Consider the following 12,294-nt stretch of genomic DNA (forward strand, 5'->3'; position numbering starts at 1 on the left):
TAATTAATTAATTCAAAAGTGAATGCTACTTTGATATCAATATTAATTTATCAATCAATCAATAAATTATGATATTTTAAAGATCCCCTGTATAATTTGCGACTGTTTCTAACTTAAACGTATTAACAGGTTACCTCCTTCTCATAGAAAAATAACATGATTTTGTAGTTAACGTTCATAAACAGGATTCAATAAAAAAAAAAAACACGTAAATTGANGATCCCCTGTATAATTTGCGACTGTTTCTAACTTAAACGTATTAACAGGTTACCTCCTTCTCATAGAAAAATAACATGATTTTGTAGTTAACGTTCATAAACAGGATTCAATAAAAAAAAAAAACACGTAAATTGATTACATCAAGAGGATTGTACTTAGCGTCTTTAAATCCTGAATTTTCCACTTTCTGAAGGATCAAGATGTAAAAGATGTGGCAGGAAGGGACCTCAGGGTCTCGAAAAAAACAGTTAAAAACCGTCAAAAATGATTGATGATGATACGATGGCATCACCTAAACTACGTACCGTGAACGGGTCCTGAAACAAACAAAAAAGAATCAGAAAAGTATCTAAACAGGGCGTGAAATATTACGCATATATCTGTTTAAAATATCAATTTCGAAGTAGTTGTGTCAGTTGGACACGGGTAATTACATTGTAACAGGCCATCTATCATTTTCATTCCCGAATTGTCAACGCCGATCCAAGAGAAACACGAATGACATTTAAAGATCTCAACAGCTGTTAAATAAACAAACTAAATTAATTGACGGGATTTTGTTCGATCAAAACGCCATTTCATTTAAAATCGACCTCATAATCGATTGCCGATGATGTGACAGTTGTTATGAGTTACGGGTAATATGTTTGCATGTTAACAATCTAAATAATTACACGAACTCCTTACGACTTCATTACTTAACTGCTCTGTTCTCGATGTTCAATAATAGTTTGGAAATTTGATTGATCAATTTTACTTTTTGAACACCAGATATAAGCGCTAAGTGATGCGCGAAATTGGTAATTTCCCAAGACCAATACCAAGACTGTCTTTGTACTACTAGTAAGACCAAGACCAAGGCCAAACGAACAAGACCAAAACTAAACCAATATTGACCGAAGAGGACCAAGACTAAAATCAAAACCCAATATGCGAGATCAAGACCAAACACAAATAAGTAAATACCACAAATAATGCGGTAAACTCCATCTGTAGTACGATGCTACATTTTAGGATTACGTATTATACGATTACGGGAACGGGCCTATCACGTTGAGGTTAGCTACGCCGGGATTCGTTTCAGCAAGTAGATATCTATATATTTAAATAGACCTTGTTGGAGCATACGTAATCCTAAAATGTAGCATCGTACTACAGATGGCGTTTACCGCGCCATTTGTGGTATTTTCTAAAACGCACTGTTAAGTCAGTAGGTAAAAGTTGGTCTGTGTTCTGTCGGAGCTGTCTGCGACGCGCCGATGAGATCCAAGAAGATCGAAATCGCGATCCGCGTCTGGCAGTTTCGACAGATTACAGACCACTTCGAATTATTTTACACAAATAAGTAAGTTTTTTTTTGTTCCTATATCTGAGAAACACAACAGAAATTTTTTTAATGCCTACAGATAACTTTCACTATATGCCAGTGATCAAACCGTTTGGTTTTTAAAAATCTCTACACACAATCGTGGACTGTTCTTGTTTTTGTTAGTTAAGAATCAGGCGAACACATCAGTTTTTTAGATAAAAATCTCTTGCATATAATCTGATATTGCTAACCCTAAGTGTTTCTAGAATTTTAATGCAAGTCTATTAAAAAAGTTGGATTCAAAGACCGCAGGCCGCAGTTACCTTTTTATAACTCAATTTTCTTCTCCCAATTTACTGTCTTCTTATTATTAAGTTGTTAAGTATCTTTGTCGTCGGTCTGGTATTGCGTGATGGCATCATTTATTTTGCGGTCGCAGCTTCCGCCGGCTCGCCTTGTAATCAGTGCAAATCGAACAATTATTGGCAATCAATGATCCGATAATACATAATGTGCTCGCTGCGTTCTCGGCCCGCTACGATTTATTACCGGTTACTATTAATAATGATATTACACAAACCGTTTGATCAGTCATGTGGTTGATTATTTTTGAAATAAGCACGTTTGAGGGTGGGTATTATACGTATTTCCCAATTTTCCATATAGGAATAAATCAATAGCAACTGTTCCAATACAAAAGTGACAAAAGCACAAAATAATAGTACATAACTACTTGTACCAGACTCGTTTACAAAACTGAATTTGATAATGCTATTAAACATTAGCAACAAAACAAAATAAACGGTAAATATTAAAAATCAGATGAAAAATAAAAATGTTTCACCATTTCACCAGCTCAGTTAGCAATTTTTTAACATTAATTTCCATTATCTTCCAGATCCATTTTGTGCTAAAAATATGTTAACTTTTAGGGATTTAAATTCTAGAAAAAAAACAGCAACGTTTCACCCTTCGATTGAGGGTTTTTTCAAGAAAATTGTCGAGTCAAAAAATAAAGTACAAAATCTTCTCCTTGATAGCAGTGATAATAAATTTAAAACATAACCTTAACAATAACTTATTCTTTAAAAGTTTTGAACATTTTCGAAAACCGCCACATTGTACAACGTTACTCAATACACACTTTATTTTTTGACTCGACAGTTTCCTTGTTAACACCCTCAATCAAAGGGCGAAACGTTGAAATTTTCGACTAATAAAGTGGTTTTTCCACCTGAAAAAGTTCACATATTGGTAGCACATTACTTGTTATTTTTTGGGAATCAGTAATTTAACTTTAACTTAACAGTAAATTTTGTTATAAACTAATTAATTTTGGAAAATACCACAAATGGCGTGGTGAGCGCCATCTGTAGTACGATGCTACATTTGAGGATTACGTATGCTCCAACAAGGTCCATTTAAAAATATGGATATCTACTTGCTGGTAAGACAGCAGGTAAAGGTTGGTCTGTGTTCTGTCGGAGCTGCCTGCGACGCGCTGATGAGATCCAAAAAGATTGAAATCGCGATCCGCGTCTCGCAGTTTCGACAGAATACAGACCACTTCGAATTATTTTGTTCGATTATGGTAACGTGCCTATCACGTTGAGGTGAGCTACGCCGGGATTCGTTTCAGCAAGTAGATATCCATATTTTTAAATGGACCTCAAATGTAGCATCGTACTACAGATGGCGCTCACCACGCCATTTGTGGTATTTTCTAAAACGCGCTGTTAAGACAGCAGGTAAAGGTTGGTCTGCGTTCTGTCGGAGCTGCCTTCGACGCGCTGATGAGATCCAAAAAGATCGAAATCGCGATCCGCGTCTCGCAGTTTCGACAGAATACAGACCACTTCGAATTATTTTGTTTAATTAATTCTAAAATGAAATACAAAATATCTATAATAGGTAATAATAACAGGTAATACAACAAGAAGGATCTCTTTCTTTTCCAAAGGATGGACACAATGCATTTGTGTTTAAAACTCTTAAGAAAATAAAGCTCATTATTTTGAAGAGAACAGTCATTAATCTCTCTCAAACGTGTTGATATACTACGACAAATTGACGAAAACAAATTGTCCTGAAAGATGTTTATCGCCATCGAGAGAATGAAACGGCTGGCGCGCACAGCCTGAGAGCACACACACGAAATCACGTTCCTACTCTTCATACAGAGTTTTATTTATTCCCGGATTGTTTCAATTTATTTTTAAAAACAATTTCACAGTAAAAACATAAATACGCGACCAGAAGCAATAAATATCAAAACAAATTGAATACACAGAAAAAGGATGAAATGGAATAAATAATGTTGAGTTACAGTAAATACAAAAATATTACGTATTTATATAGTAGAATTCGTTTATTATGACTCCGCCTATATTGACCAACCGCTTAATATGAAGTAATTGCACTGTTAAGTTTGGTCTTCATATTTAATTCTCTATAGGAAAGTTTGGATATAATGACTCCGTTTAAAACGGCATATCGTTTATTATGACTGATTCTCAATAAATCGTATCCGGCTATAGTGACCCAAATGATGGACAACAACATTTTCGCTCATTTTTCTGACCCTTTCCACTCCTGCTCCTGCAAGGAAGTTTGATGCGTTAGTAGCGCGTGGCTCGTTTTTCTTTTGATTTTCAGTGACGAGTTGATGGTTCAAGAATACGTATGTATTGTTATTGTTATTTATGCAAAAATGTTGTGTCCAAAAAGTTGTTTCTTTTCTAAGACTATGCTTTGTATGACGCCCGCTTAGTATGACGTGTTTGTCATTTCCCTTCGATGTCATTATAAGCGGATTCTACTGTAATGACAAATAAAATCTAATAGGTATACTGTCTGTTTTTTGATGGCTACGCCACTGCTAGCCTTTATAATCTACATTTTTTTACAGCAAAGCCGAGTACAATATTGATGCAGAAGCAATTTAGTTTTAATAAAGTACAACCTATTAAGTGACTTCACCGAAGGTAGTGATTCCCTATGGGAATTTATCCTGAAACAAACGCGTATCGTGGCTTAAATTATGTAATAAAGTACCCTGAGCAATATACGCTTAATATACACGTTACTCCGAAAAATTACTATGCTTACCGAAGCGGCAAGTTAAAGTGTCAGAAATTGTACGGTTCACTGCGTTATTACCGCTTTTAATTCACACTATTTTTGAAATTTAGGATAAAAATCAAAATAAAAACATGAAAACACGGTACGGTGCTGTCGGTAAAAATCATTTTAAATTTAATGACTCGAAATAAAAATGTTCAGTCTCTCAGTCTCTGAAAGCGAGACTCGAGTCTCCGTCTCTCATCGAGTCTCTTTGGTGTCGCTGAGAGAGACTGTCAAAAAAACTGTTTAGCGTCTCTCATAGAGATCCTCATTTCGTATCCAGTCTCTGAACGAGAGACGAGTCGCTCATAGAGAAATCCTCATTTCGTATCCAATCTCTGAACGAGAGACTCGAATCTTTCAATAAGTGGGGTCTCGATAGGCATGGTTAAAATTTTTTAAGTTCAACATATTTCAGAGATCCCAGTCTTTCTACGAGAGACTCGAGTTTCTCAATTTTTCAGTTTTATTCATTTAGTCTCTCTGTGAGAGACTCGAATCTCTGAATTAATAATTTTATCGTTCTAGTCTCTCATACAGAGACTGTGAGAGATCCATAAAAACACCTAGGCAATAACTGAGAGACTGTGAGAGACGCTCTCAGAGACGCTGAAAGACTCTGACACTGGAGAGAGACTGAAAATTTTTGTTTAGGGAATTTAGTAAGAGAAGTGCAGCCGTATCTCTCCATCCAAGATGAACATTGAATAATTAACTTTTAGGAAATTTTCTAGCTATGAAACATCTACAGGGTGGACCGACATACCCCACTAGAATTTCTAGTGTGCGGGCCTCATGTGGTTAATGAGGGGCATGCCGATATAGGGATTTCCCCGTAAATTCCTCATGAAAATCCTACCAATAAAAGTGGTTATACTAAAATGAGGATTGCCTCATGGGTTTTAAGGGGCAAACCTATCACATGTATAAACTTACAATTAAATTTACCTTGCGGGGACTCAGTGAGGCGAATCCGTTTGAAAATACTCTCGGAGAAACGAAAAAGATTATAATAATAATCCCCTTGCCCAATTATGTCGTCGTTACAATGAAATCATTTACATTACAACGAACCAACAAGTGTAATTTCTGATCTTGTTATTATAAGACAACTGAAACCAAACGCATCAGGTCGAACAACAGTAAAACGATTGCAATTTAAAGTATTATTGACTACAAAACAGCTCAATAACACAATCTTACTTGAGAGCAAACAAATTTTACAAATAAGTGATTAGGTATGTATATATTGTATTTTTTTCATTTTTCCAAAAATTTTTGATGGAGTAGCAATAATTTTTCCTCCAGCAAAGCAAACAACTATCTAGTACATTTTAAATAAGAAAATACCGTTCGTTAATCAAATATAAAACTTCAAATAAAAAGTAGAAACTGATGTCTGTTACAGATCGTTACTCAACATAACATACTTGAAGACTGTTATTCTTATAATAAACAGCTTTATTTAATTATTTATTTAATGCTTACAAATTGCTAATTGTAAAATAGAAGTGATAATTAAATTAAATACAAATGAGATACTATCTACGGGTAGCGTACATAAAGTAACGCATTCGGCTTAAGAAAATAATAAATTGAAACAATAGAATAAACATGTCTGAAGGTCCCCATAAAACTTTTTGCGTTAATTAAGGAATGATAATCATTACTGGTAGCGGATGTGAGACAAAAATTGCAAAAATTATGCGTACCTATTAAAGCAGACACGAATTGCATGTAATTAAATTTATTGCTATGGTTTTGAACAATTTATATAGAATTATAATTTTTAATAAATTATGTATATTATTAAACTTAAGAAGACAGATCATAACTTCAAAACTACTCATTTTAAATAAAGTTGAAATTATATCTGCTCTTTTTAAATGAATTTATCTCTCCCTCTCTAGTCGACGAAGAAAATCTGATGCACATCATCAGGTATTTTTTAGATCACAAATCAATCAACAATTCTCGAATCCAAAACGGTTAAATAGCCCTCTTTTCAGGGGAGCCTGCAACTTTATCTCGTTTTATGTACTGTTAGATACCAACTCAATTTGTGTTCACCCTGTACAGCAACTTTAATAATCATTATCTTGGGAATATTAAATATTAAGCTAAAATTAAGTAAACATAAGCAAACATCGATTTCTGTTAGAGACAACAACATTTATTCTTCTTGTTTATATTCATTTAAGAAATAATGTGTAACTTCGATATTTCTTGTAATATTTAACTTTTGATAATTAGTGAAATTTAGAGACTTTTGATCATGACGTCTAGAGAATGGTAAACTAAAACCGGTATAAAACCTCCGTCTTATCAGTTATAGNAAGAAATAATGTGTAACTTCGATATTTCTTGTAATATTTAACTTTTGATAATTAGTGAAATTTAGAGACTTTTGATCATGACGTCTAGAGAATGGTAAACTAAAACCGGTATAAAACCTCCGTCTTATCAGTTATAGTAGTTAGTTAGAAAGTGAGTAACTTAGTAAAATTAATGTGAGTCAGCCAGTCATTTTTGCTATCGCCAGAATCTCTGTCCGTTTAATCTTGTGGTATAATTTAGAATTAGTTAATAAAGAATTACAGTTGATTGTTTCGCTCTTCCTTCATCTTGATTTGAATTTATTCGTGTCAACATACACGTATAAAAAACTGTTTGGTGTCAGAAGTATACAACAGTACTTACAATTATTATATTTGTAATTAAGACTTATCAACTGTTAAGATGTATTCAAAAGGAAGTCCTTTTTAATAGGATTTCTCATTAGTTGAGGTGTTAATAAACAAATGAAGCCGAATGGTATGCATGGTGGTCGTGAACATTGTATGACCGAGGGGTTACTACGTTGCTCATCAGTACACAGCACGAGGGAGTGCCCGGGCATGGCGCCAGACCCAGACGGAACCCAATTAGCCCCGCGCACCTACAAACTGATTTACGACGCCCCCCCCCGCTTCCACTTCCTGCGTGCTCCCTTACCTCCCGTTGCCGGTATCACACTACCACGTCCGTTGTCGGCGGATCGGTGGTGGATGGTCGGCTACCATTTTTAATTAGTCGCTAACACGGGAATCGGTCCAGGAGCATGAACACACATCACGAGGAAAGGGGAACAACATATAGCGGATGGATTGAGTGAGATAAAAGAACGACTGATAGATGATGGATTGAGGGATGAATGGACGGTTGGATGGCGCGCTTGTTCTCACATCCCCAGCTATGCGGAAATACTCTTGTACTACCTCGTCAACTCGAATTCATCTCGTAATTAATACATCCCACGCGTACACAGCATATTAAATGTGACATTATCATAAGGCATTATCTGATAGAAAATTACCACGTGCAAATGGAAACAAATAACGGATACCCGTTATTAATTAAATTATAATCTGAAGTGCTAAATAAATGTTAATTAAACTTACTCGAGATAAAAATGTTCAGTCTCTCAGTGTCTCTGAAAGCGAGACTCGAGTATCCGTCTCTCATCGAGTCTCTCTAGTGTCACTAAGAGAGACTGTCAAAAAAAGTGTTTAGCGTCTCTGAACGAGAGAGACTCGAGTCGCTCATAGAGAGAATTAGGGGTGGGTCGTTTACGTTTTCACCGACAACGAAACGAAACCGTTTTTTTTTTAACGTCAACTAGTTGATAAACTAGTTAACGTTTCAACGTTAATAGATCAACGTTGTTTTGGTTACTTTTCTTAAAGAAGTAATAGGTCTATTTTTTACTTTTTGAAGTTTAGGTCTGACCAGAGTATAATAAATTGTTATCAGACGTATTTATTCATCTTCTTTTTTAAATATTTCATATTATTAAAAGAGAAATGAGAAAAACCATTTTTTTATTTAAATTAGCGACAACGTGTAGGTATAGTACAGTAGTTAAAATTATTTTTTATCAATTAAAAATATGATACTTGTAATACGTATATACAGTTTAATAAATTAAATGATTTTAAGTCATTAATGAAAAAAGAAAAATACAGAATAGCACAAAATCTGCTATTTAATTAATAATTATTCATTTATTGAGTTAATTTATTTCGCCTAACTAGTCACTCGATAAACCTGTTACGGCAAACTTGCAGATTTTTACATTTCTTCTTGTTTGGATCTCCTACAGCAAGAATAGCATAATTCATAATACAATAATATCTACCTAACTATATGTTGGCAGGAATTTTATTTGGGACTTGGGTGGTAGTAGTAGTAGATAACTGACCGAGGGTGAAGGGTATCATAAATCTTAAACGTATTGGGTTTAAATTCGTTTTTTTTTTTGGTGCTGAGCGTTACATTTTTAAACTAGTTGAATTTTCAACTGGTTTACTGACTAACGAAAAACAGTTGAAACGTTCCTGGTGGAGAAACGGTTAAATAAACTAGTTCGTTGATTCAACGTCCACCACTAAGAGAGATCCTCATTTCGTATCCAGTCTCCGAACGAGAGAGTCGAATCTCTGAACGGGAGACTCGAATCTCACAGTAAGTGGTGTCTCGATAGACATGGTTAAAATTTTCTAAGTTCAACATATTTCAGAGATCCCAGTCTTTCTACGAGAGACTCGAGTCTTTCATACAGAGACTGTGAGAGATCCATAAAAACACCTAGGCAATAACTGAGAGACTGTGAGAGACGCTGAAAGACTCTGAGAGACTGGAGAGACTGAAAATTTGTGTAGGGTAGATGTAGAGAGAATTGGGGCTGGTTGGTACACTTTTTACATTTAGGCGTATCTCCAATTCTTTTGGTTATGGTTGGAGCCAAATCAATTGTGCTACAATTATCCGTAATGTTGTTTGACATATACTAATACATAGATATGTTATGGGGATGTTATACTTCAATTACAGAAGGAAAATGTACTTAAGTTAAACTTTATTCTCAAAATTAGTAGCTAATTGAAAGAATTACAATTAGGGCAGACATACGTAAAAAGGTCCAGCATCACAGCATTTCTCATGTGACCACAGTTTACATGTTGTACGCTCGTTATGATTTGAGGACACTGAGCAGATGAATTTTTCTTCGTCCTCACTGCTGTCAATAAATAAACTTCCTTAGCTGCGAAATATGTCGCCTTGCGCTGCTTTCCCTTTCTAATACCTATCTTTTCTCCTACAATACTTTCCTTAACGATTTTCTTACCTTTATCTTCGATCAACTCTTTTTAAAGTTTATAATTGATTGGGGTATCACTAAGAATGCATTTATTCTGATTAGTTATTCTTGCCTAAGCATTTGGTAATGACTTTCGAGACAAATGGTAGCAATATTGCTCCAGGCAAATAGAGAATCTTGTCATTTGGAGTACGATGTCGAGAAATTTCTGTTGGAGTCGACGGAATTACCACTTGAGATTCATCCAAGGGTGCCACCGTCTGAATATTAGTTTCCAAAAATAGGATCAATTGCTTTAGCATCTTCACTAACAACCCTAATGTCATCAATGCCTTCGGGGTTCGGGTCAGGTCCATCAATCACATAGAGTCGAAATTGGAACAAAATAGGAATATTCTTGGACTTGGAGTTGGTTGATCTAATATCAACCTACTTCGGTGCAAATGTACCAACCAGCCCCTTGTCGTTTTTCTCGGGGTAAACTTTATAATTAGGTAAAGGAGAACTAGATGATTTCACAAACTGAGGAACACTCTACGCAATTTGTTACGTAGCGAAAATTTTCTAGATCTGTACCACACTGTCCCTGTGACCAACCACCCCCGGTCTCCCCTATTTGTAAGGAAGTTTTATGTTCTATATTATATTTGAAAATACCGAATTTTACATACATTAGCATAAAAATATAACTAAGTTACTCCCCCAGTAAGAAAAGAATATCACAGCATCGTTTTTTGTTAGAGAAAAATATAATATCTACACGGTAATTTTTTAAAATAAACTTAATTCATCAACTGTAACAGAAGCTGTAGAAATGTCTAACTAATTCCGCCCTTTTTCTTGTTAAAAAAAAAAAAGATGCCACAGATACTAACTACAACTAATACCACTGGACAAAAAAATGCCATCCACCAGCAGATTACGGGAGAACCGTTCGAAACCTTCTAGTGTTACACAACCAATATTAGGTATCTTTTCATTTTTCGAAGAATCGCTCTATTAGGAATGCGCCGGACCCTATTTCTGTGACCCACATAAATCAAGCGGACTTGAATGACGTAAGTCAAACTTCTGTCAGCCACCGAGGCCATTAATTTAGAGTTGGAAGTGAGGAGAGACCGGAGCTGGATGATAGCCCGAGGGACAAGGCAAATATGGAGGTGGAGTTTATCACCGATTACCCTCGGTCATTAGCACGGTTCGTAACTCATCTTTTGGACAGGGTTGGCGCCAACGTAAGAGCTCGGCCACGGACTGACACATGTCCTTTTGGCGACTTATATTCATATCCCTTGTCGATATGCTGATATTGGTGTGCTTTTCCAACTTGGACCATTTATACCTATGAATGTATTTGTATATTGGCGACTATAATAAATAAACCTTCCACTTAATTAGACTTGCAGATATTAGGGTAAAACGTGTGATAAATGATTATGCAATTTTTAAGGTTATATACCTATTAAACACTTATTTGCACCGAAAAAAGCATTAAAACACCTTTCCTTCGTCGTTTTCTTATGAGTTTCTTATAAATACACCATCTTTAACTAAAACCCGTACTACAGGAGTTGAATTATTAATGAAAATTGAGGTAGCGAGCATGAAAATGAGGTGTTAACTTTGACGTGTGATCTACAAATATTAATTTGCCAAAAAAGCTTTAAAAAGGCCCTCTCCCGGATTATTTCATGTAATTTTTTCATAATTAGGCCATTTTACGTCATTTTCAGCAAAAAAAAGTTGTATTTTCGAAAAAGCCGCGATTCGGAAGTTTTACCGATATTAGATACAGTTTATACAACTAAATGGCAAAATTGCTAAAAATTCATCATTCTTCTAAGCCTTTTAAGATTTGGGTTTTAGTTAGGTATTTTATTTGTTAAAAAAGTTAATTCTAACCATACAACTGGATACATTTCATATTAAGACTAGGGTAGCCACCTTTTCAGGCTTTACATAAAGTATTTCTCGACTGAAAGGTTAAAAAAAAAAGTACCCGGCATAAAAATAAAGTATTTTATTTTTTGTTTTTAAAAACATATTTTTTGTTACACCTAAGCAGCCAGTAACAAATTGCTGTCGCTGTTGAATACATTAATAGCCTCTAAACATGGCAAACAAATATTTAAGTAAACTAAAAGTTCATTTTTAATTAGTTTTAATGAAGCTTTATTCCTGTCGTCCCGTCAGTTTGTGTTCATAACAGAGAATACTCTTTCTGTAAATACTGAAGTGGCCGGAACGGACAGCAAAAGTGACACTACTTTGAACAGATTTCGGAAATTAGGTTGTTCCGTAAATATGGCTTACTATTTTTTCTGTGCAATATTATTGATTGTAAAAATACTCTGAATTTCGAATAATCGCTTACAAAATTACGATGTTTACTTAAGGCCTTAAATAAAGTATTTTTGCGTACTTTATGTGTCTTCTAAGTATAACGTATGTACAGTCGAAATAGAGTACAATACTTTATAATAAAGTACGGGTGGCAACCCTA

General features: G+C 35.0%; 1 protein-coding gene across 1 annotated transcript in view; it reads right to left on the reverse strand.

The window, feature by feature from the left end:
* Positions 1–229: 229 nt before the first annotated feature.
* LOC108742442 (espin-like) overlaps positions 230–12,294 on the reverse strand; it is a 90,024-nt gene continuing 77,959 nt past the window's right edge. Inside the window, exon 5 of the mRNA XM_018477657.2 lies at positions 230–536. Coding sequence (XP_018333159.1) covers positions 468–536 — 69 coding nt within the window. The 3' untranslated portion in view covers positions 230–467. The remainder of the gene's footprint in view (positions 537–12,294) is intronic.

The sequence above is a fragment of the Agrilus planipennis genome, unplaced genomic scaffold (assembly GCF_000699045.2).
Source record: "Agrilus planipennis isolate EAB-ADULT unplaced genomic scaffold, Apla_2.0 scaffold307, whole genome shotgun sequence".
NCBI lineage: Eukaryota > Metazoa > Arthropoda > Insecta > Coleoptera > Buprestidae > Agrilus > Agrilus planipennis.